Source organism: Rhinatrema bivittatum, chromosome 6, assembly GCF_901001135.1.
Source record: "Rhinatrema bivittatum chromosome 6, aRhiBiv1.1, whole genome shotgun sequence".
Classification (NCBI taxonomy): domain Eukaryota; kingdom Metazoa; phylum Chordata; class Amphibia; order Gymnophiona; family Rhinatrematidae; genus Rhinatrema; species Rhinatrema bivittatum.
Window position 1 is genome coordinate 8948168 of NC_042620.1, and position 25480 is coordinate 8973647.

The following is a 25480-nucleotide window of genomic DNA, read 5'->3' on the forward strand; positions in this document are numbered from 1 at the left end:
CATGAGAGGCCTAACTCATATTAAACCTCCAATTCATTCCCCAAGCATACCATGGGATCTGAACGTAGTATTAGCTAGGCTTATGCGTTCTCCTTTTGAACCCATAAATATTTGTGACCTGAAATACCTTACTTGGAAAACGGTATTTCTCATAGCCATTACATCAGCTAGAAGGGTCAGTGAACTACAAGCACTAGTCACATACGAACCTTTTACAAAATTCCTACATGACAGGATAGTCCTCCGGACACATCCAAAATTCCTTCCTAAACTTGTCACGGAATTCCACTTGAACCAATCAATAGTTTTACCTACATTCTTTCCCAGGCCTCACTCTCACCAGGGAGAAAGAGCCTTACACACTTTGGACTGTAAGCGTGCGTTGTCCTTCTATTTAAACCGCACTTCAGCCCAAAGACAATCCAGTCAGCTATTTGTATCCTATGATCCAAACAAACCAGGTAAAGCAGTGGGTAAGCATACTCTGTCAAACTGGCTAGCAGATTGCATACAATTTTGTTATGAAAAGGCAGGCCTTACTCTTCAAGGGCGAGTAAAAGCACACTCAGTAAGAGCGATGTCAACTTCAGTAGCACACCTTCGCTCTATACCTATTCTGGACATTTGCAAAGCAGCAACATGGAGTTCTCTTCACACTTTTGCAGCTCACTACTGTTTAGACAAAGAAGGAAGACAAGATTCAGCCTATGGACAATCCGTCTTAAAGAACTTGTTTCCAGTATAATCCCAACTCCTTCTACATCCGACCTGCTGTGATCTTCGGCTGATTCATTTCATCAACAATACTTCACGGTTGCTTCACTACAAAATGACTCAGCCTCTAGCTTGCTAATCACCCATATGTGAGGACTAGCATCCTGCTTGTCCTGGGATAAAGCAAAATTGCTTACCTTGTAATAGGTGTTATCCCAGGACAGCAGGATGTAGTCCTCACGAAACCCACCCGCCACCCCGCGGAGTTGGGTCCGTTACGTTTTATTATTTTATTTTTATTTTTGGCTAACGCGTATTGCTACAAAACAAGACTGAAGAGAGACCCCTGTGGCAGGGAATATCATGACATGCTGAGCATGCTCAGTAGGCACTCCGGTGCCATTCAAAAGTTTTATAGAAACTTTTAAAGAAGTTTTTCCGTACATAGGGCTCCATTACTGATGTCACCCATATGTGAGGACTACATCCTGCTGTCCTGGGATAACACCTATTACAAGGTAAGCAATTTTGCTATACCAACGTTCGTATGAACATCACATCGGTTTTCATAGAACAGGTAGTAAAAAAAATAGCATTCAAACGTTTACATGGAACAGGTATATCTTTTCTTTGAACTGATGTTGACTTATTTAAAAAATTTATATACCACTTATTAAAAATCTAATTGATTTACAAGAGTACAGGCATAAAAAAACATAACACCATGAAGCATGAAAAATTGCTTTAATTTAGTAATTGACTGGAAATCTTTGCTAATTTTTAGTGTTCCTCTTCATCCAGGCAGGCCAGTCCACACAAGTGGGTTATTTTTAATTTAGTTATTTTATATTTTTGTAAACCGTTTTTGACAAAAAATAATTTATTTTTAAAAGCTGTATATAAATATTTTTAAATAAATAAATATGCACACCTACTAGCAGATGGAGACTGAGATCAACTGACTTGCTGATGTCACAATCATATAGCCCTGCACGGACGCCAGCCTTCCAGTATGTTCTGTCTCCAGTAGATGGACATACATCTACTGTATGTCCACCATCTACTGGATGTGGCCTAGCTCGGCCAAATGATCAGAATGAGAGGCTTGGGAGTGGCTTCTGCAGTGAGGATGATTTTTATTTTTGCAGTTGAGCAGGACCCAGTGGATTATTGGCCTCTTTTCCGGCTCCTGCGGGTAACGGCTTGGGCCAACAGTCGAGCGGCTCCTGAAGTGACAGTATTTACTGACTCATTCAATACAGCATGCTCTGATCCCTGGTCCATGAGTAATGCCTCTGTCTTGAAGGTATGTATCATATCTCTGCAGGCGAGATATGATCTAGACCTTCAGCTACCTGAAAGGTTTGAATGATGCACAATCGACAAACCACCTGCGTTTCAAAGAAATCAGTAAAACTAAGGGGTCACAGATTGAAACTCCAGGTAGGACGACTCAGAACCAATGTCAGGAAATATTTCTTCATGGAGAAGGTGATGGATGCCTGGAATGCCCTTCTGCAGGAGGTGGTGAAGACAAAAATAGTGAAAGATTTCAAAGGGGCATGGGATAAACACAGTGGATCCCCCTAAAGGCCAATACAGAAAGAAACACGAGAGAGCAGGCGCTCTCTGAGCTCCCACTCTCCCGACGCGCACCCAGCCACCTCTCCTAGGTGCATGATTAAGTTTTAAAATGAGGAGTTGCTATTATCCCTAGTACCTCCATATTAGTAGTAGAGGTGGCTGTCAGTGAACCACAGGTTAGGAACCTGACAGCCACAGGTTAGGAAAACTGCTGGCCACACATTTTACTTTCAGTATCCCGGGGACTAACTCATAGCCTCATCAACATGTTATGAGCCCTATTAATATTTTTTTTGGGGGGGGGGGCTTTGGCCACGCGTTTTCGACACGCTAAACCCCTTACTGTATAAGGGTAATAGATGCGCGTCAAAAACGCGCTGCCAATCACATTCTAAACGAGCGATCATATCAGAAAATAAAGTTGTACGTTACAAGAACATAAGAAATTGCTATGCTGGGTCAGACCAAGGGTCCATCAAGCCCAGCATCCTGTTTCCAACAGAGGCCAAACCAGGCCACAAGAACCTGGCAATTACCCAAACACTAAGAAGATCAGTAATTGCTACTGATGCAATTAATAGTGGCTATTCCCTAAGTCAACTTGATTAATAGCCATTAATGGACTTCTCCAAGAACTTATCCAAACCTTTTTTGAACCCAGCTACACTAACTGCACTAACCACATCCTCTGGCAACAAATTCCAGAGCTTTATTGTGCGTTGAGTGAAAAAGAATTTTCTCCGATTAGTCTTAAATGTGCTACTTGCTAACTTCATGGAGTGCCCCCTAGTCCTTCTATTATCCGAAAGTGTAAATAAGTCACATCTACTCGTTCAAGACCTCTCATGATTTTAAAGACTTCTTATCATATCCCCCCCTCAGCCATCTCTTCTCCAAGCTGAACAGCTCTAACCTCTTCAGCCTTTCCTCATAGGGAAGCTGTTCCATCCAGTTTATCATTTTGGTCGCCCTTCTCTGTACCTTCTCCATCGCAACTATATCTTTTTTGAGATGCGACGACCGGAATTGCACACAGTATTCAAGGTGCGGTCTCAGCATGGAGCGATACAGAGGCATTATGACATTTTCCGTTTTAACCATCCCTTCTTAATAATTCCTAATATTCTGTTTGCTTTTTTGACTGAGGCAGCACACTGAGCAGACTATTTCAAAGTATTATCTACTTTGATGCCTAGATCTTTTTCCTGGGTGGTTGCTCCTTATATGGAACCTAACATCATGTAACTAAAGCAGTGGCTATTTTTCCCTATATGCAACACCTTGCACTTATCCACATTAAATTTAATCTGCCATTTGGATGCCCAATCTTCAAGTCTCACAAGGTCCTCCTACAATGAGTTACAATCTGCTTGTGATGTAACTACTGTACTCTGAATAATTTTGTATCTGCAAATTTGAGGACCTCACTAGTTGTATTCCTTTCCCGATCATTTATAAATATATTGAAAAGTACGGGTCCCAATACAGATCCTTGAGGCACTCCACAGCCCATTCCCCTCCACTGAGAAAAATTGTCCATTTAATCCTACTCTCTATTTCCTGTGTTTTAACCAGTTTGTAATCCACAAAAAGACCGCCTCCTATCCCATGACTTTTTAGTTTTCTTAGAAGCCTCTCATGATGGACTTTGTCAAACGCCTTCTGAAAATCCAACTCTCCACTCAAACGAGTCGACCGCGTTGCAAGGCAAAACCTGGGGTCAGACACCGGGTTTAAATCCCCCTCGGCGTCTGACGTCATTGTAGGGGGCTGGCTCAGCTTTCGCGCCAGAGGCCCTTTAAAAGGGTTCCCTCTGCGCGCGTGAGCCTAAGGGGCGGGGCCTGTGTAGCATTCGGCGGCATCTCCCTCATGGGGACGCCGTGATGTAGGCCCAAGCAGGCCCGGGCGATCCAGAGGCTTGACCGGCGTTTCCTACGGCAGAGAAGGTAAGGGTCCGGTTGCGAGGTTCGCAACCGGAACCGCAACACCTGTGTTCCATTAAATCATGTCTTTCTGTGATTTTGATCTTTAGAATAGTTTCCACTATTTCCCTGGCACTGAAGTCAGGCTCACTGGTCTATAGTTTCCTGGATTGCCCTTGGAGCCCTTTTTAAATATTGGTGTTACATTGGCCACTCTCCAGTCTTTAGATACAATGGATGATTTTAATCATAGGTTACAAATTTTAACTAATAGATTTGAAATTTCATTTTTTAGTTCCTTCAGAACCCTAGGATGCATACCATCCGGTCCAGGTGACTTGCTACTCTTTAGTTTGTCAATCTGGCCTACTACATCTTCCAGGTTCACAGTGATTTGGTTCAGTTAATCTGACTCATCACCCTTGAAAACCAACTCTGGAACTGGTATCTCACAACATCCTCACTAGTAAAAACAGAAGCAAACAATTCATTGAGTCTTTCTGCAATGGCCTTATCTTCCCTAAGAGCCCCTTTAAAAACCCCTCTGTCATCTAACAGTCCAACCGACTCCCTCACAGGTTTCTTGCTTTGGGTATATTTTTTAAAGTTTTTATAATGAATTTTTGCCTCTACAGTCAACTTCATTTCAAATTCTCTTCACCGGACGGTGCTTATGCTTTTCCTATTTTCTTCAGATGGATCCTTCTTCCAATTTTTGAAGGATGTTTTTTTGGCTAAAATAGCCTCGTTCACCTGACCTTTTAACCATGACGGTAATCGTTTTGCCTTCCTTCCACCTTTCTTAATGCGTGGAATACATATGGACTGCGCCTCTAGGATTGTATTTTTTAACAATGTCCAAGCCTGTTGAACACTTTTTTAACCTTTGCAGCTGCACCTTTCAGTTTTTTTCTATTTCTCATTTTATCAAAGTTTCCCTTTTGAAAGTTTAGTGTTTAGAGCTGCAGATTTACTTATTGACCCCTTCCAGTTATTAGTTTAAATTTGATCATGTTATGATCACTATTGCCAAGAGGCCCCACCACAGTTACCTTTCACCAAATCCCGTGTTCCACTAAGAATTAAATCTAAAATATCTCCCTCTCTTTGGTTCCTGAACCAATTGCTCCATGAAGCAGTCGTTTATTACATCCAGGAACTTTGCCTCTAGCAAGTCCTGATGTTACATTTACCCAGTCAATATTGGGGTAATTGAAATCTCCCATTATTATTGCACTGCCAAATTGGTTAGCTTTTCTGATTTCTCTTAGCATTTCATCATCTGTCTGACCATTTTGTCCAGGTGGACGGTAGTATACTCCTATCACTATACTCTTACCCAACACACATGGGATTTCTACCCATATAGATTCTTCTGAGCATTTAGTCTCTTGTATGATCTTTATTCTTTTGGACTCTATACCCTCCCAGACATAAAGTGCCACACCCCCACCAAGTTGATCCTCCCTGTCATTGTGATATGATTTGTACCCTGATATAGCAGTGTCCCATTGGTTATCCTCCTTCCACCACGTCTCTGTGATGCCAATTATGTCAATCGCATCATTTACTGCTATACACGCTAACTCTCCCATCTTAATTCTTTGTTTTCTGGCATTGGCATACAGACATTTCAAAGTGTGTTTTTTGTTTATATTAACAACCTGCTTTTCAGTTGATAGAGATAATTTGGAAATGTTTAGCTCATCCAAAGGAAGAAGCCATAGGGGGCAGACTAGCCCTATTCTACCGCAGAAGGGTCGAGATAATGTCGGACAAGTGGGTCCTAGCCATCATTCGGGAGGGGTACTACCTGGATTTTCTACGAATCCCTCCGGACAAGTTCATGGAGTCCCCCTGCCACGACCTGTCCAAGAGGGCGGCAGTGGAAGCTACACTGTCCAGGCTACTGGCCCTCGAGGCCATAACCCCAGTGCCTCCGCAAGAGATAAATACTGGGCATTATTCCATTTATTTTATCATCCCCAAGAAAGAGGGAACATTCAGACCCATCCTGGACCTCAAATCGGTCAACCGCCACCTGAGAATTCCCCGCTTCCGCATGGAAACCCTACAATCCGTAATAAGGGTGACACAATCGAGAGAGTTTCTCACAGCCCTGGATGTTTCGGAGGCCTACCTACACATCCCAGTTCATCAGGAACACCAGCGTTACCTATGCTTCAAAGTCCTGAACCGTCACTACCAGTTCCAGGCACTACCCTTCGGGTTAGCCACAGCACCCCAGACGTTCACCAAGGTAGTAGTAGTGGTGGCGGCAACACTGAGGAAGGAAGGAATCCTCGTTCACCCTTACCTGGACGACTGGCTGATCAGGGCAAAGTCATCGGAGGAAAGCCGCCAAGCAACCAGCAGGGTCATAACCCTACTGGAGAGCCTAGGATGGGTGGTCAACCCAAACAAAAGTTCCCTACAGCCCTCACAGTCGCTGGAATACCTAGGAGTCCGATTAGACACCAAAGAGGACAAGGTCAGCCTGACCCACACAAGGAGATCAAAATTGTGGAACCGGCTGCAAACCTTGCTTGAACGATCCTCGTCCCACAGTATGGGATTACCTGCAAGTCCTCGGGCTGATGGCATCCACCCTGGAAGTTGTGCCATGGGTGCGAGCCCACATGAGGCCCCTACAGCGCTCCCTCCTATCACGGTGGAGCCCACGGTCCCAGAACTACACCGTACGTCTATTACTCGGACCCAACTAAGGTGGTGGCTGCAGACCAGCCACATGAGCCGGGGATTAAGACTATCCTCCCCAGCCTGGACGCTACTCACCACAGATGTCAGTTTATGAGGATGGGGGAGCACACTGCGAGGAGTTAACCGCTCAAGGGCAGTGGAATGCAGATGAGACTGGATGGAACATCAACCGCCTAGAAGCACGGGCAGTCAGTCTAGCCTGTCTGCGGTTCGCTCACAGACTCCGAAACAAAGCGGTCAGAGTAATGTCAGACAACGCCATGACAGTGGTCTACATCAACCGGCAGGGGGGAACCAGGAACCAACAGATGTCGCTAGAAGTAGACCCCCTGATGGCGTGGGCAGAAGCAAACCTCCAGGAGATCTCCGCCATCCACATCGCCGGGAAAGACAACATTACAGCAGGCTTCCTCAGCAGGGAAAGTCTAGATCCAGGAGAATGGAGGCTGTCGTCCGCAGCCTTCCAATTGATAGTGAATTGGTGGGGGACACCGCACATGGACCTTCTGGCAAACAGATCCAATGCCCAAGTATCCAGATACTTCAGCCGCAGGTGGGAACTGCAGTCCCAAGGGATCGATGCCCTGGTAATGACCTGGACACTGGGGACTCTACTATACGCCTTCCAACCACAGTTAAACAGTGCTCTCAGCTGAGTGCACTGTTTTGCATCGGCCCCATAATGTTAATTAGTTGTCCACAGTTGGCTTTTGAAGGACTACTGGCAGGTTGATGTCAGTGCAGTGCTCCATGAGTCTGACATCAGCTAGGCAGTTTATCAAAAAAGAACTAAAAACATGGTTGTTTAGACAATCATTCACAGTCTGATATGATAAATCTTGGTTTATCCTACTTCTTGATTTCTGTAACAAGCCTTTTCTAATTAAGTTATATATTGCCTACTGATAACCTGTTCCACTCTGCTTTTTGCCGAGATGTTACATTTATATTATCTGTAATTACTTTCAATTTATAACTCGTTCTCTGTATGAAGTTGTTTCACTGTAAACCGGGGTGAAGGCACTCAGCTATACTTCAATATATAAAAGAATATAAATAAATAAATAAATCTTAGTCTACATTTGCTGGTAGGAGTGCATAACCCATTGTGTGGACTGGCCTGCCTGTCCTAGAGGAAAGGAAATTCAGGTAAATAGTGATTTCACCTTTTTTAATAGATCATTTACAATCTCTCTTTTTTTCTAAAACCATCGGTCTGGATTGGCACTCTTTCATGGCCATAATTTCTAAAGCTCTTCTCTTCTACTTTTTTTTTTTTTTTAATTCTAGTTGTTTTTTTTTTCTATTTGGTGATCAGATCATGGTTCTCTGTATATTCTTTTAAATATCAGCTTGTCATGCATAGACACTAATTTTGTTAAAAGGTGATGCATGAAGAAAGTAAGTAGGGTGCATTTCTTTGCAAGTGTTAACATTTCCCAGTAAAGATGAATACAGATGATGCCAGTCCAGCTGTGTCTGTAGAGTGGCGGGATGTATTGCTTCTATCTGTACCTGTACTTTTCCTTTCTACAGAAAACTATGACTGGTTGGGATGCTGGGGCCATCATATGAAGTCGCCAGGGTTTAAAAGCATCCGTGAATATCAGAAGGTATTAAACTGAGCTCTGCAGCTTTATGCCCATGAAATGGTGGCTGTGATTGTGCTCTTAGTCATGTTGCATGTAGGATGCATTGTTGTGAGTGGGGGTGGAGGGGGAATACATTTTTTTTTAAAAATCACTGACGTCCTTGGGCTCCTTAGAGATTCATACTGGCTCCTGGTCGCCTGGTGAGCACAGTCATTCTCGACTACTTAGTGTCTGTATTCAAAACATTTTATCTTTTAGAGGCAGTAATGATATTAGGCACTTACTGCGCTGAAGTAGGGAATAGAAGAAGAAATGAATTTGGTAGCTTTTTGTTTTGTATTTGTTTTCTTGGAGCAAAACAGGCATATGTAAGAAAGCTAAACTGAAAAGAAAAGTGGTGAGCATCATGTGGTGTCTGCCCGCTGGGCTGTAGAATTGTCTGTAGCTGGGTTTTTGTGCTCTGAATTATCATACAGAGGGTGAACATGTTCATTATTGCCTTTGCTTAATTCCTGCATGGCATTAATGAAAGGGATTACAGCCTTCGGTGTGGTGCTCTGCATCATAGAAGGAGCTATAAATGTAGGTGGGTACATGAGCCTAATTTACAGTGAGTACAGTGCTGTGTGGGGCTTGTAAGTATACAAATAATATCCCTACAGGTAGTTGTTTAAAAAGATGTTGTTCTTCTTAAGCTAAATCATTTTCCTGGGACCTTTCAAATTGGGAGGAAAGACAGACTGTGGCGGAACCTGTGCAAGATGCAGATTCGTTTCGGCAGGAAAGAGTTTAACTTCTTTCCACAGTCCTTTGTGTTACCGCAAGACATAAAGCTGTTGAAGAAGGCTTGGGAGGATGGTGGCATTCGTCAGAAATGGATTGTGAAGCCGGTAAGTTGGGGAGACAGGGGATGGGGAGAGACCTTGTGTAGGATATAATCTCATGCTGTCATCCTGTTTTCTAGCCAGCATCTGCCAGAGGCATTGGGATCCAAGTAATTCACAAATGGAGCCAGCTGCCCAAGAGAAGGCCGCTGCTGGTGCAGAGGTAACGTTGCTCTTTGCTTATCGGCGTATTGCATTATTCAGTGCATTTGAGGACTGTTGGACTTCTGACTACCTTGCAGTATATTTGGATCTGTCCCTCACAGGGGATAGGAAAGAACTGGAGATGTTGAGAGAGATGGGTAATGGAAGGAGTCCTCGGTGATTAGAGCATAAGTGGGGGGTTCACTGCTAATCATGACTTTTCCACTGATTTTTTTCCCACGGTTATAGCAATAAGTTTTTCACTTTTTTTGTTATAACATTTTATATATACTTATATACCACCTTCCAGATAATGTGACCCAAAGCAGTGAACAACATAATAAATACAACCAAAATTTCAATATAACAAAAACCATAATAAAAGCATAAAATACAAATGAACATAAAATCATAAACATAGACCAAACTCCTTGCTCTTAGAAGACTGTCTATACCAGATATCCTTTTCCCAAACCTCGCTCTTCAATTATTTCCGTATCATAACTATATACCCTCCTGAAACAGCCAGGCCTTTCATTTTTTCCTAAATTATTTATTTATATCTTTTATATACCAACATTCTTACATCAAATGCAAATCATACCGGTTTACATTAAAACAGAAAATGCAGGAAATATATTTCCATAGTCAAATACAATGAACATTTATAATAAAAAAAATTAACAAGCCATAAGGTAAGAACTTGGAAAAAAGGTTAATTAACAAAAAAATGAAAGAATTTAAAATGAAGCGCAAAGGATTGCACGAAGGGGGTGCACAAAGGGGAGAACCCCTTTGTCGCGTGACACACGGTGCGCGGTGCCTGGTGGTGAGGCGCTTTTCAACTGCCGACGGAGCTCTCAGTGACGTCGGGGGGGGGGGGGGGGCGTGGTCACACATCTCAGTCTGAACTCCAGGAGTAGGGCATTTCACAATTTTGGAATAGATGTCAAGAAGGCTCCCTTCTCAAACCTTCATTATTTATTTATTTGTTTTTATATTCCGACATTCAATATGGTATATCACATCGGTTTACAGATTAACTAATGGAATAATATGACAATGGTGTCTTATTACTTTACATATTAACAGAGTAACTTAATTAACAATTTGTAACTCTCGTTTGATAGTGAAACATTTTTACTTATGGAATTTCTAAGCAGGTCACCGGACTTGATCTTAAACTCAGAGGTTGATACAACCTCAAGCAATTGCTGAGATGAAGTGGACTATTTTCCTTGGAGCATACAGAGTGCCACAACCAAGCTTTTACATTTTACGTCTAGCTGAAATAGGTAGATTAAAATTCCCAGGAAAAGTGAAAACGAATGTCTCTATCTATATGGACAAAATAAAAGCCAAGTGATCAAAGTGCAGCTGAATCGCTATAGTTTGTTTTGAAAAAACCTAAGGGGTGTAATATCTATCTAGATATAATCTTTTGACCGGCATCACAAGGGGAAGAGAGAGATATGGACATATTATGCAAAAGAGGTGCTGTTAATTGGGTACTTAAATCTACTGAACAGAGATTGGAGCATGCTAGCTGTAGGAGGATACTGAATCCTTGCCGGGGGTATTTCTCAAGCAACTAGATGAGGTTATAATGGAGAACTACCTGGAGTCTGTTGATCACACCATGCCGCTCAAGGGAGAAATTGGCCCGGAACCGAACCATGCTAGAACAAGGGTTCTACACTTCAAGAAAATGGATGGATGATGATGATGTCTTGTCAGGATTAAGAGGTGCAGAGTAAAATGGCAAGTACCCATAGTATCTTTCCTCATAGGGGAGCTGTTCCATCCCCTTTATCATTTTGGTTGCCCTCCTCTGTACCTTCTCCATCGCAACTATATCTTTTTGAGATGCGGCGACTAGAATTGTACACAGTATTCAAGGTGCGGTCTCACCATGGAATGATAGTGGCATTATGAAATTTTCTGTTTTATTCACTATTCCCTTCCTAATAATTCCTAACCTTTTGTTTGCTTTTTTGACTGCTGCAGCACACTGGGCTGACTATTTCAATGTAATATCCACTATGACGCCTAGATCTTTCTTGGGTGGTAGCTCCTAATATGGAACCTAACATTGTGTAACTACATATGGTACTCAAATATGGAGCGAGCACAGATTCCCTAATCCTTCACCAGCTTAACATATATATATAGGGAATCTAAACACTTTTTACCCAAATATACAATATGAAGAAAAAGAAATTTTTATCCCCAGTTAACATAACATTACATCATAATATATCATACTTTATCTTTTTTATTCATAAATACAATATAAAAAATTCAATCCAAAAGATAAAGTATGATATATTATGATGTAATGTTATGTTAACTGGGGTCCATCTGTCTACACTAAGGAAAACAAAATTATCAGGTAAGTAATTTCTCCAATGTGGGGTTAGTGAGGAGGGTCAGCAGATGACAGAAATATTTGAAAAGTTTATTTCATCTGTGAGAAACCTGTGAGGGAGTCGGGTGGACCATTAGATGACAGAGGGGTTAAAGGGACTCTTAGGGAGGATAAGGCCATTGCAGAAAGACTAAATTAATTATTTGCCTCCGTGTTTACTAATGAGGATGTTGGGGAGAAACCAGTTCCTGAGATGGTTTTCAGGGGTGATGAGTCAGACGAACTGAACGAAATCACTGTGAACCTGGAAGATGTAGTAGGCCAGATTGACACACTAAAGAGTAGCAAATCACCTGGACCGGATGGTGTGCATCCTAGGGTTCTGAAGGAACTGAAAAATGAAATTTCTGATCTATTAGTTAAAATTTGTAACCTATCATTAAAATCATCCATTGTATCTGAAGACTGGAGGGTGGCCAATGTAACCACAATATTTAAAAAAGGCTCCAGGGGCGATCCAGATAACTATAGACCAGTGAGCCTGACCAGTGCCGGGAAAAATAGTGGAAACTATTCTCAAGATCAAAATCGTAGAGCATATAGAAAGACAGGATTTAATGGAACATAGTCAACATGGATTTACCAAAGGGAAGTCTTGCCTAACAAATCTGCTTCATTTTTTTGAAGGGGTTAATAAACATGTGGATAAAGGTGAACCGGTAGATGTAGTGTATTTGGATTTTCAGAAGGCATTTGACAAAGTCCCTCATGAGAGGCTTCAACGAAAACTAAAAAGTCATGGGATAGGAGGCGATGTCCTTTCGTGGATTACAAGCTGGTGAAAAGACAGGAAACAGAGAGTAGGATTAAATGGTCAATTTTCTCAGTGGAAAAGGGTAAACAGTGGAGTGCCTCAGGGATCTGTACTTGGACCAGAGTAGTTAAATCACAAGCAGACTGTGATCATTACAGGAGGACCTTGCAAGACCTGAAGATTGGGCATCCAAATGGCAGATGAAATTTAATGTGGACAAGTACAAGGTGTTGCATATAGGGAAAAATAACCCTTGCTGTAGTTACACGATGTTAGGTTCCATGTTGGGAGCTACCACCCAGGAAAAAGATCTAGGCATCATAGTGGATAATACTTTAAAATCGTCGGCTCAGTGTGCTGCAGCAGTCAAAAAAGCAAACAGAATGTTAGGAATTATTAGGAAGGGAATGGTTAATAGAACGGAAAATGTCATTCCCTGTACGTACCAGGATCAGTCCAGGACACCTGGGTTGTGACTCCGCACCAGTAGATGGAGACAGACTAAAACTTGTGGGCGGAGCCATATATGCCCCTGTGCCAGTCACAGCCCCTCAGTCTTACTCTGTCTCCAGTAGATGGTGCAGGTCCAGTCACAGCCCTGCCTGACCTGACCTGATTTTGGTGGTTAGTCAGTTTTGCTTTTTAGGGGCTGATTTTGTTAGGCCTGACTGTTTTTGCGAGGTATTCGTGGCAAATTGGGTTTTGTTTTTAATTTTAGTCCCGGGTGCCCTGCCTCCCGGGGGGGTTGAGAGGTCCTGAGGGGACTACCCTCCCCCGGTTGAGGCCGCTGCCAGGGTTGAGGACCCGGCTGAGCTAGTGGCAGCGTCAGGGGTGACACCAGGGAGCCCGGTTCACTCACCCCTGCAGGAAAAGGGCTCCAGAACCAAGGACAGCTGCAAGCTTTGTTAAAAAAAAAAAAAAACCCCGCAGCGGGATCCGGCGGGGGGGGGTTCCCCACGGAGGGGCCTCGTTCCCCGTTGGCTCCCGCGGATGGTTCTTCAGATTTTTATCTTTTTTTTTGCGCTTCTGTTGCGCGGGGTTTTTAAAATATAAGCGTATTTAGCGCTGCCGGAGGGGCGTCGCGCGGGGGGGGGCCACCCGCAGGTCTGTTCCGAAGGCTAGAACACTATGGATGTTGCGGGGGGCTCTCGGGAGCCCTCGCGGGGGAAGCGTCCGCCGCGTGGCGTACCTCAGGAGTCTGAGACGGATTCTTCATCGGCAGTTGACTCAGAGTCTCCAGAGGAGTCCCTGATGGGGGCCGGGGAGGCGGCTGCGGACGGTCCTCGGCTGCGGACGGTCCTGCCCAGCCCAGCGTGGGCAAAGGGGCACTCGCCATGGAAGGGGATGACCCCCAGGTGGTACGACTATTTTCGCAGGGAGGAACTGTACCTACTAACTCCAGCAATGCTTCAGGAACTGGCAATGGAGGCTCCGCTGGGGGGGGGCCCGTCGAGAGACAAACATGGATCTGCCAAGAGGCAATCCTGGATCCGATGCTCTCCGAGGAAGAGGAGCATAGGTCTCTCGGGGCCGACAGTAGGATTTTCCTTTTCAATTTTCATCGACAGTTTTCCTGTTCAATGAATGGGATACGCCTTTAAGGTCGGTACGGCCATAGACAAGATTTACCCGCTACCGGAGGATGTGCTGGCACTCCTTCGCCGGCCCAAGGTGGATTCCGCAGTCTCTGCGGTGACGAAGAGGTCGGCCATTCCGGTTACGGGAGCCACGGCTCTCCGGGATATACAGGATAGGAAGCTGGACGTGTAACTCAAGAAGATTTTGAGGTGTCTGCCCTGGGTGTGCGGGCTGCTTTCTGTACCAACTTCGCTATGTGAGCGAGTCTGCGCTGGGCCCATATTCTTCAGGCGAATGCAGGTCTGTCGGCGGAAGAGGCATCACAGGCAGATAGGTTGGAGGCAGCAATAGCGTATGGGGCAGATACTCTCCACGATTTGCTGCGTACGTCTGCTAGGTCCGGGGTGGCGGCTGTTTCGGCGCGTTGCCTGCTGTGGCTGCGCAACCTGGCTGCAGATGGCTCATTCACAGCAGCTGCCCGAGGACAGATTCAGGGCGCGCTCCGTCTGCTCGCCCAGCTCCCGGTTCCGAGGGCCCAGGAAGTTGCGTCATCACAGGTCTACCGGTTCTTCTTATAGGTCGGCTTCTTCCCGTAACCATCAATGGCAGCAGTCTTTTCGGGGTACACGCTCCGATAGACACGGTGGAGCCCCGTCAGCGAGGGGGCCTGGATACCATTGGGCCAGGGGGTCCGCAACGTGATGAAGCACGGCGACGCATTAGATTTTGTTCGTTCCCCAGCACACTAATTCCTGGTCTCGCCGTGCAAGGCTCCCGAAGCGAAGGCAGCAGTGCTAATCACCATCCGGCGCATGGAACATTTGGGAGCCATTTCCTCCGTTCCGATCAGTCCGCACGGCGAAGGACGTCACTCTATTTGCTTCATTGTTCCAAAGAACGACGGCACTTCAAGACCAATCCTGGATCTAACAGGGGTGAATAGATGCCTGCGGGTGCCTCACTTCCAAATGGAGACTATTCGGTCGGTGATAGCCTCGGTGCATCCAGGAGGGTTCCTGGCCTCACTAGGTTCCACGGAGGCGTACCTTCACTTAGGCATTCCACCGTCTCTTCAGCGATGCCTAAGGATCAATTCACGGCTCTCCCGTTTGGGGCTCGCAACGGCACCTCGTACTTTCACGAAGGTGATGGTCGTGGTGGTGGCGCAACTTCGCCGGGAGGATTTCTGGTTCATCCTTACCTGGACGATTGGTTGATTCGGGCGAAGTCCGAGGATCAGTGTCGACTGTCAGTGGCCAGGGGCCTACAACTCTTGCAGTCTCTAGGCTGGCTAGTCGAGTTCAACAAGAAGTCCATTGGTACCCACGCCGGTATCCACGCAGACCCTGCAATGCCTTGGAGCCGTATTCGATGAAACGGGGCAGGGCGTTCCTATCGCAGGAAGGAAGGTACAAACTACAGGCTCAAGTGAGGCGCTTGCTGTCGCTCCGGCTACCGCGGGTCGGCGATTACTTCATGGTCCTGGGTACTATGGCCTCCACTCTCGTGTTGGTCCACTGGCCGTTTGCTCATCTACGGCCATTGCGGGCGTCCTTACCATCCCGCTGGCAGCCGGTTTCGGAAGCATTCTACCGTCCATTTCCACTCGTAGGCCGGGCGAGATCCGGCCAGTCCTGGTGGCTCGATTCCAGTCTTTTGACCTCTCCAGGGTCACTCCTATTGCCCAACCGGACAGTGGTGCCCACGGATGCCAGTCTCTCCAGATGGGGAGCAGTCTGCCTAGGGACGTCAGTTCCAAGCCTACGGTCAGCGTCTCAAGCCCGATGGGCTACCAACCGACTGGAGACCAGAGCGGTCCGTCTGGCGCTGCAATCGTTCCTACCTCTGCTGAGGGGACGGGCAGTCTGTGTTTTGTCGGACAACGCAACCGCAGTGGCCTACATCACTCGCCAATGAGGGACGAGAAGTCCACAGGTGGCAGACGAGGCGCGGCTCTTGATGGCTTGGTCGGAGCAAAATCTCACGTCCATTGCAGCTTCACATACATTGCAGCCTCTCACATCGTCGGGGTCGACAACGTCCAGGCGGATTTTCTGCCGTCATCATCTGGATCCCGGGGCATGGGAGCTGGCGGTCGAAGTTTCGCCTCATCTGCAAGACGTGGAGTATTCCCCACATGGACTGGTTGGCCACAGGCCACAATGCAAAGGCTCTGCGATTCTTCAGTCTGCGCCGAGGAAGAGGAGCAGAAGGAGTCGACGCCTTGGTGCTTCCCTGACCGATGGATGTCCGGCTGTACGTCTTTCCTCCGTGGCCGATGTTCGGCACGATTATGCGCCGCATAGATTTGCACCCGTTCAACGTGATCATGGGGGCTCCGGCATGGTCTCCCTGTCCGTGGTTCGCGGACCTTGTTCAGTTTGTCGGTGGCGGCTCCCATGCGTCCCATCTGTCTCCAGGGATTCGCGGGGCTCCTCCGTCAGGGCTCCGTCTGTTGGGAGGATGAGAATCCCTTCTGTCTCGCGGCCTGGCGTTTTGAGAGGACTCGGCTAAACGGGGAAGGTTACTCTGCCGCGCTGGTGGCTATGCTGCTGAGGTTCCGGGCAGCAGTCTCCATCCTTGGCGTACGTCCGGGCCTGGGTAGTCTTTTCGGTAAGGTGCGTGCAGCGGGGTGTGGATTCCACTGCCGCTTCGGTATCTGATGTTCTGGCTTCTCCAGGCTGGTCTGGCCAAAGGCTTGGCATGCAGTTCCCGGGGGGTCCGCGCTTGGTTGCTTGCGGGTCCGGATGTTTTCCCGTTTTCTCTGGGGGGCTAAGCTTCTCCGTCCGCCATTGCGTTTTCCAATTCGGTTCTTTCCACCTGGTGCTCGGCACCGTTTGCACCCTTGAAGCGCACAACTCTTCCGGATCTCTCTTTGACGACGGTATTTTGGTGATGCTTGCCTCGGCGCGGCGCTTTTCTGAGTTGCAGGCTCTCTCCTGTAGAGTACCATTTTGTGTCTTTCTGATTCGGGGGTATTCTTGTGTCCGATCCCTACCTTTCTCCTTCAGGTCGTTTTCGTCTTTTCATCGGCATCAGTCAGAGGGGCTGCCCGCTTTGCGGACGGGAGCTCCTCTGATCCTCCAGCGAGGGACTTCAAGGGACTTGTTGTGCGGAGTTCCCTTCCACGCTACCGATGACAGATCTTTTGTTTTCCTTTTCGGGTCCAAAGAAAGGGGCCGCGGCATCCCGCAAGACGATCGTCTGTTGGCAAACAAGGAACCATTGGTTCGGCATACCTTGTGCGGGAGGAAAACCTATTCCTGGGGGCCTCAGGGCTCACTCGACACGGTCTCAAGCGGCGTCTTGGGCGGAATTTTCACAGGTGTCGCCTCAAGCGATTTGCAGGGCTGCTACCTGGAAGTCGTTACATACCTTCATTACACATTGCCGATCGGATGTTCGGGCTACTGATTGCGGGGGTTTTGGAGAGAGGGTACTCCGAGCGGGACTCTCTGCGTCCCACCCTCGGTAATTTAGCTCTGGTACATCCCAGGTGTCCTGGACTGATCCTGGTACGTACAGGGAAAGGAAAATTAGTTTCTTACCTGATAATTTTCGTTCCTGTAGTACCAAGGATCAGTCCAGGATCCCGCCCGCAGTGCTGCGCTGTTGTAACGGAGAGTCCGCTCATTGTTGTCATCAGTACACTGACCCCTTGTACTTCGCTCTCTCGGTTTGGAGAGTCTGGTTCCTGTGGGGGTGTTGGAGTTATTTTCGTTTACCTGACGAGTTTGTATGGTTAGCTATGTTGTATTATGGCTTTTCTACTTTGACATTCGTATGACTGAGGGGCTGTGACTGGCACAGGGGCATATATGGCTCCGCCCACAAGTTTTAGTCTGTCTCCATCTACTGGTGCGGAGTCACAACCCAGGTGTCCTGGACTGATCCTTGGTACTACAGGAACGAAAATTATCAGGTAAGAAACTAATTTTCCTTAATGCCTCTATATCTCTCCATGGTGAGACCACACCTTGAATACTTTGTACAATTCTGGTTGCCGCATCTCAAAAAAGATATAGTTGCGATGGAGAAGGTACAGAGAAGGGCAACCAAAATGATAAAGGGGATGGAATAGCTCTCCTATGAGGAAAGGCTGAAGAGGTTAGGGCTGTTCAGCTTGGAGAAGAGACGGCTGAGGGGGGATATGATAGAGGTCTTTAAGATCATGAGAGGTCTTGAACGAGTAGTGTGAATCTGTTATTTACACTTTCAGATAATAAAAGGACTAGGGGGCACTCCATGAAGTTAGCAAGTAACACATTTAAGACTAATCTGAGAAAATTCTTTTTCACTCAACGCACAATTAAACTCTGGAATTTGTTGCCAGAGGATGTGGTTCGTGCAGTTAGTATAGCTGGGTTCAAAAAAGGTTTGGATAAGTTCTTGGAGGAGAAGTCCATTAACTGCTATTAAGTTCACTTAGAGAATAGCCACTGCCATTAGCAATGGTTACATGGAATAGACTTAGTTTTTGGGTACTTGCCAGGTTCTTGTGGCCTGGATTGGCCTCTGTTGGAAACAGGATGCTGGGCTTGATGGCCCTTGGTCTGACCCAGCAGGGCAATTTCTTATGTTCTTAATATCGGCGCCTGTAAAACGGGCGCTCATGACTGTCAGCTCTCCTAATGTGTGCCAATCCACCTTTCCCGGTTCCTGATTTAATATTTAAATGGAGTGCCACAGTAAAAAGGAGGCCAGGAGAGGTGCCATAGGTTAGGAAAATGGAAATTGAGCATCCGTTTTCCTAACCTGACCACCAGTGACTCCCTCCCCCCCCTTACTCCTTTTTTTGGTTCCTCCGATTTAATTTTGCCACTGCTTTTCTGTTAACTTTAGGGGGCTCCTCGAGTTAATGTCTGCTCCGGGATAGGCATTAATTTTTGAGTGAAAATGTGCGTGTTGGGCACAGTTTTGTTTTTGCATAGGTGGGTAATAGCTAATAGTTTCATCAACACGAATTTACTTGTGATGAGCACTATTAGCTATGTGCTGGTTTGGACGGTTATTTTGGACGCACGAATTCCCTTATTGTATAAGGGGCTTTGGATGTGCATGTAAAGCTGTGCACTATATAGCATCGGCCTGAATGTGTATGCACATAGCTTTTTATGCAGTTAACAGCAGATCAAACTTCTGATGCTGAGGGCATTTTCAGCATCCATATGCTTGGAAACGCAAGGACGTTTTCAAGAAAATATGTAAAGGATGGTTGGACTATATTTCAATTTTTTAAAAAATTGACATTTCACAGTTAAGCTTGTAATTTACATCTTGATGCCACTTATACCTACATGCCTCCAGCTTCCACCCATCTCCTACATCCAGGTCCATTGTCTACAACCAAGCCCTATGGTTCAAACTCATCTGATCTGAGCCCTCAGTGAGCAACTCCCATCTGCAGGAATTACAGTATCCATCTAATGAAGTAATAAAACAGATCAACAGAGCCAGACAAATGCCCAGGACCACTCTGCTACAGGATCATCTCAAAAAAAGAAAATAATGGAACATCTCTGGTTATTGTCTGTAGTACCCAGTTGAAACCACTGAAACCTATCATCAAGGATCTACAACCCATCCTGGACAATACCACCCTCCTCTCATTGGTTGTGGGTGGCAAACATATCCTGGCCTACCGACGGCCTCCTAACCTCAAACGGATACTAACCAGCAATTACAAATTGCATAACAATGACACCAGCTCAGGAACCAGACCGTGCCAGAAACCCAGTTGCATCTCTGCTGTATATTAACTGAGGTAACATCACAGGACCCAACATCAACTACAACATCCGGGACTCATTCACCTGCTCTTCTTCCAATGTGATATCTGCCATTACCCGCCAGCAGTGTCCCTCTGCTCTCTACATAGGACAGACAGGTTAATCCCAAAGGTAAAAATAAATGGACATAAATCTGACATTAGCAATGGCAACATTCAGAAACCAATAGGGGAACATTTTAACCTTACAGGATATATTCTCTGTCTGACCTTAAGGTTGCCATACTCCAAAAGAGAAACTTCAAAGGAACACACCAGGGAGAAACTGTTGAACTGGAACTCATCAAAAAACACCATTACCCAAGGTCTGAACAGAGACCATGACTTCATCACTCATCTCATTTATCTATGAACTTAATTATTCTCAGATCATTCTGTCATTTGTCAGTAATCTGAACTATAATGCTATCATCAGTTTGCTCTCACTCTCTGCCTGACTATTCACTACCTTTTTTTTCTGTCTCCCTCCATCCATCATATATTTTGCCCACCCCTGTACTACACTTCATGAATCTGATGATAGATTCTGTCCTCAAAAGCTCATCCTTCAATAAATTGGTTAGTCTTCACTTTTTTGAAAGGATTAATAAAACACGTGGATAAAGGTAAACCTGTAGATGTAGTGTACTTGGATTTTCAGAAGGCATTTGACAAAGTTCCTCATGAGAGGCATCTAAGAAAAGTAAAAAGTCATGGGATAGGTGGCGATGTCCTTTCGTGGATTACAAACTGGCTAAAAGACAGGAAACAGAGTAGGATTAAATGGACAATTTTCTCAGTGGAAGGGAGTGGGCAGTGGAGGGCCTCAGGGATCTGTATTGGGACCCTTTCTTTTTAATATATTTATAAATGATCTGGAAAGAAATACGATGAGTGAAGTTATCAAATTTGCAGATGATACAAAATTGTTCAGAGTAGTTAAATCACAAGCAGATTGTGATAAATTGCAGGAAGACCTTGTGAGACTGGAAAATTGGGCATCCAAATGGCAGATGAAATTTAATGTGGTGCAAGGTGATGCATATAGGGAAAAACAACCCATGCTATAATTACACAATGTTGGATTCCATATTAGGTGCTACAATCCAAGAAAAAGAGATCTAGGCGTCATAGTGGATAACACATTGAAATCGTCAGTTCAGTGTGCTGCGGCAGTCAAAAAAGCAAACAGAATGTTGGGAATTATTAGGAAGGGAATGGTGAATAAAACGGAAAATGTCATAATGCCTCTGTATCGCTCCATGGTGAGACCACACCTTGAATACTGTGTACAATTCTGGTTGCCGCATCTCAAAAAAGATTATAATTGCGATGGAGAAGGTACAGAGAAGGGCAACCAAAATGATAAGGGGAATGGAACAGCTCCCCTATGAGGAAAGAATAAAGAGGTTAGGACTTTTCAGCTTGGAGAAGAGACGACTGAGGGGGGGATATGATAGAGGTGTTTAAGATCATGAGAGGTCTAGAACGGGTAGATGTGAATCGGTTATTTACTCTTTCGGATAATAGAAGGACTAGGGGACACTCCATGAAGTTAGCATGGGGCACATTTAAAACTAATCGGAGAAAGTTCTTTTTCACTCAATGCACAATTAAACTCTGGAATTTGTTACCAGAGGATGTGGTTCGTGCAGGTAGTATAGTTGTGTTTAAAAAAGGATTGGATAAGTTCTTGGAGGAGAAGTCCATTACTTGCTATTAAGTTCACTTAGAGAATAGCCACTGCCATTAGCAATGGTAACATGGAATAGACTTAGTTTTTGGGTACTTGCCAGGTTCTTATGGCCTGGATTGGCCTCTGTTGGAAACAAGATGCTGGGCTTGATGGACCCTTGGTCTGACCCAGTATGGCATGTTCTTATGTGCTACTCACCTCATGTCATTTTTGTTACACCAGACTAACATGGTTATCCCTCTGAAGATCTTGATACATAGTTTGTGTTCTTGGTAAATTTAGTATTTACATATAGTTAAAGTTTTCCAATAAAAAAAAATATTTTTTATAGTGAGAGATGTAATCCTAATGCTAAATTATGCAAATTTGTGACATAATTGATATTGAATCTTTAACAATCAGACAGAGGTCATTGGGGACTGTGTCTATGAGCAAAGACTGTGCTGTGTCACAGGATATCTGCTGAAAGCCAGTAGACTTGTGAGCAAAAACACCTGACCTGGAAGATGATGTCTGATACCACCAAAGTGTTTGTAACTCCAGGCCCTAGTGATTGCCATGGTGTATGCATAAAACATTTCTCTTCTGTGTGGCATTGGATTTCCATGTTGACCAGCCAGTTGTCTTTATACATATTTACTTTCTCTCATGCCCACAAGGGAGAAGCTGTCTCCATACCATGAACTTAAGAGAATTCTTCTTCACTCTCTGGAGAAGACTAAAGCAGTGGTTCCCAACCTGTGGTCCTCGGACCCCTAGGGGGTCTGCCAGACCATAATAGGGGGTTTGCAGGAAGTGAACTAGGAGAAGAGAGGAGAAAGACTGGTCTGCGCTGCGAAAGAGGTCTGTCATGCTGTTGCAGACCTCATCTCATGTTGGCCACGATAGAAGAGGCCCAACAGGATGCAGCACATCCAATCTTGACAGAAACCACAAAAGAGAGGCCCAACAAGCCGCCAGTGCTGGTGGCCAGAAGAGATCCGACAGACCACTGGCACACAGCATCCCAGTGGCCAAGAAAGAAAAGTTCCAATAGGCCGCCAGCACACCCCATCCTGCTGGTGACCAAGAAAGAAAAGTCTCGATGGACTGCAGCACATCCCATCAGCCAGTGACTATGAAAAGAGAGGCCTGACAGGCCGCTGGCGCATTCCATCGTGCTGGTGATCAAGAAAAAGAGAGAGAAGAGACCAGACAGGCTGCAGCAAATACCATCAGCTGTCGACCAAGAAAAAAAAGGCCTGACAAGCCACCTGTACACCCCATCCCGCCGGCGGCCAAGAAAGAAGAGGCCTTACAAGCCTAGTGGCCAAGAAAGAAAAAGCTTGAGATGCTGTTGGTGCACCCCATCCTGCTGGCAGCCTGAGTGAGTAGGAGATCGCGATATCCACCCTCCGCACACAGACTTCAGGAAAAGAGTGAGAGCATGTGTATTTGTGTGTGTGTGTGTGTGTGTGAGCATGTCTATATGAGAGAGCATACGTATATATAAGAGCAGGTTTGCATATATGTGAAAGCATATAAATGAGACAGAATGTGTGAGATCATGTGTGTATGAGAGAGAGAGCATATGTGTATGAGAGAAGTCTCAACAGACCATTGACCTAGGAAGAAGAGGGCCCTACAGCTTGCTGCTGTACCCCATCCTGCCGGCAACTTTAGGGAGAAGACCCCATCTTCTCCACCCACCCATCCCCCGCAGACTTCAGAAAAAGAGTGAAAGCATGCATGTGTGATCAGGTGTATGAGAGATGAAGCGTGTGTGAGAGAGACAGGGAGCATATGTAAGTAAAAGCATGTGTATATGAGAGCATTAGAGAGAGAGGGAGTATGTGTGTGTAAGAGAGTATGAGTGAGGGAATGAACATGTGTGTTTCAGAATGTGTATATGACAGAGAGAGGAGAAAGTTTGTGTGCCCCTTTACATCCCACTAATCTAAGATATCTCAGGGTGATTGGAAATCAAAAGTTCCCAGGTATGGAGAGCAGAAGATTTTTTAAATTATTATTACTTCTAATTATTATTATTTGTCTATTTTGAAATATTTTGTTTGGCAAAATTTTAGTAAGTTTCTAATTTGATTTTATTCTATTCATCAGCTGCTTTGAAATATTTATTTTTATTATGTTTTTACTGTTATGATTGTATATTTCTTGATTTTATTGTTTTATAAAGAATGGTAATGTTTCTGTTTTTGCATTATTGCACTGCATACAGAGTCTGGCTTCTTGTGGTTTCCAGTTTGTTTTGTGGTCTGTATTCTATATTTGGCGAGGATCTGTCTGTTTGCTGCATGTGTGTGATCTATAGAAGCCTGACCAGTTCTGTATGCCTAATAGAAGGTGTATTGGTATTTTAGGGTGTGGTGTTAATATATGCAGTGTTGCCTTTTTATAGGTAAGTTGTTACTGTTTGAGTTTGGCAGTTAGGGTGTTATGGTAGGGAATGTTTGCTATAGTTTCAGAGTGTGTTTTTTTGCAGGATTTTGTATTATACAATATTCCTGGTAGTGGAGGGGGTTTGTGTTGCTGTTATTGAGGTGACACCAGAATTTGACTACTTTTTTTTTTTATTGTGAGTGGTAAGGGAAAATGATTTTGTTCTGCTCTGCAGCCTTGTTTGGGGGAGTTTCTGTGAACACAGAGTACTTAAGGTAGAATTTGAGGTGCGGGGTTTATCTTGGTATTCTGTCTCACTCCCATATAGAAGAATTTTTGTTGATTGATTGCTCTTGAATAATTTTAGTGGTAATTTTACGAGCTGGTTGAAATTGGCCAGACGTTTGTCTTACGTAAGAGATGGTTCTGTCTAGCGATGCCTCGGACGTGCATGCCCAGCACCTTGCACTAATGGTGCAAAATGCTTGTAGCGGTGACACGTGCTTTGAGTGGGGGTGACCTGTCTCTCCAGGTATGGAATTTGGTAACAGGAAGCTGTGGAGAGGGAGCTTATTGGACCCCCAACAAAATCACCTGTGACAGGGTGGTTTCCCTGTCACAGGTGATTTTCTTAAAAAAAAACCCCCTAAAAACATTTTGGGGGTTTGGGAGGGAAATATACACACCAAACCTCTCTCCACATCTCCCTTTTAGTGATGTGGGTCTGTCTCAAACATCCCTGCTTCTCCCTTTCCCACCAGTCTTTCTCTCTCTGCTCCACAGTTCAGCCCAACCAGTCCCTCTCTCTCCCTCCCTCCACTAGTCTAGACCAGCCAGTCGCACACGCTCTCAACCAGTCCATTCCTATTAGTCTTTCTCTCTGCCGTCCCTCCTTCCATCAGTCCACCCTGCTCAGTCCCTCTCTCTCCCTCCACCATTCCATCCTTGTCAGTCTGTCTTGCCCTCCCCCTCTGCCAGTCTCTCTCTTCCCCCATCACGCCACCAGTCGCTCCAGATTCAGACAGATCAAACTCTGTGGCTGCCTGTAGTTACACCGCATAACTTAATGACTGTGAGTACATTCTTGCACATTTACTGCTGTGCTTTTCATTTATATGTATTCAGTTTATATCAGTAAGCATTATATAAGTTGCATTTATTGTGAATGAGTATGTGCATATAACTTTGTTACATTAATAACTTATATATATATATAATATGGCATGTGACTCAGGTAAAAATTAAAGAGAAGCATGTGGGGGTCTGTGAAAATTTCAAAGGTTGAAAAGTGGTCCATGCTCCCAAAAAGATTGGGAA

The 25480-nt window shown here is 45.2% G+C and overlaps 1 protein-coding gene across 6 annotated transcripts in view; it reads left to right on the forward strand.

Moving 5' to 3' along the window:
* TTLL4 (tubulin tyrosine ligase like 4) overlaps positions 1-25480 on the forward strand; it is a 373628-nt gene that overhangs the window by 132447 nt on the left and 215701 nt on the right. For all 6 annotated transcript variants that reach the window (XM_029605017.1, XM_029605022.1, XM_029605021.1 and 3 more), the window contains 3 exons: positions 8478-8554; positions 9229-9423; positions 9498-9580. In XM_029605017.1, the coding sequence (XP_029460877.1) occupies positions 8478-8554; positions 9229-9423; positions 9498-9580 (355 nt within the window). The remainder of the gene's footprint in view (positions 1-8477; positions 8555-9228; positions 9424-9497; positions 9581-25480) is intronic.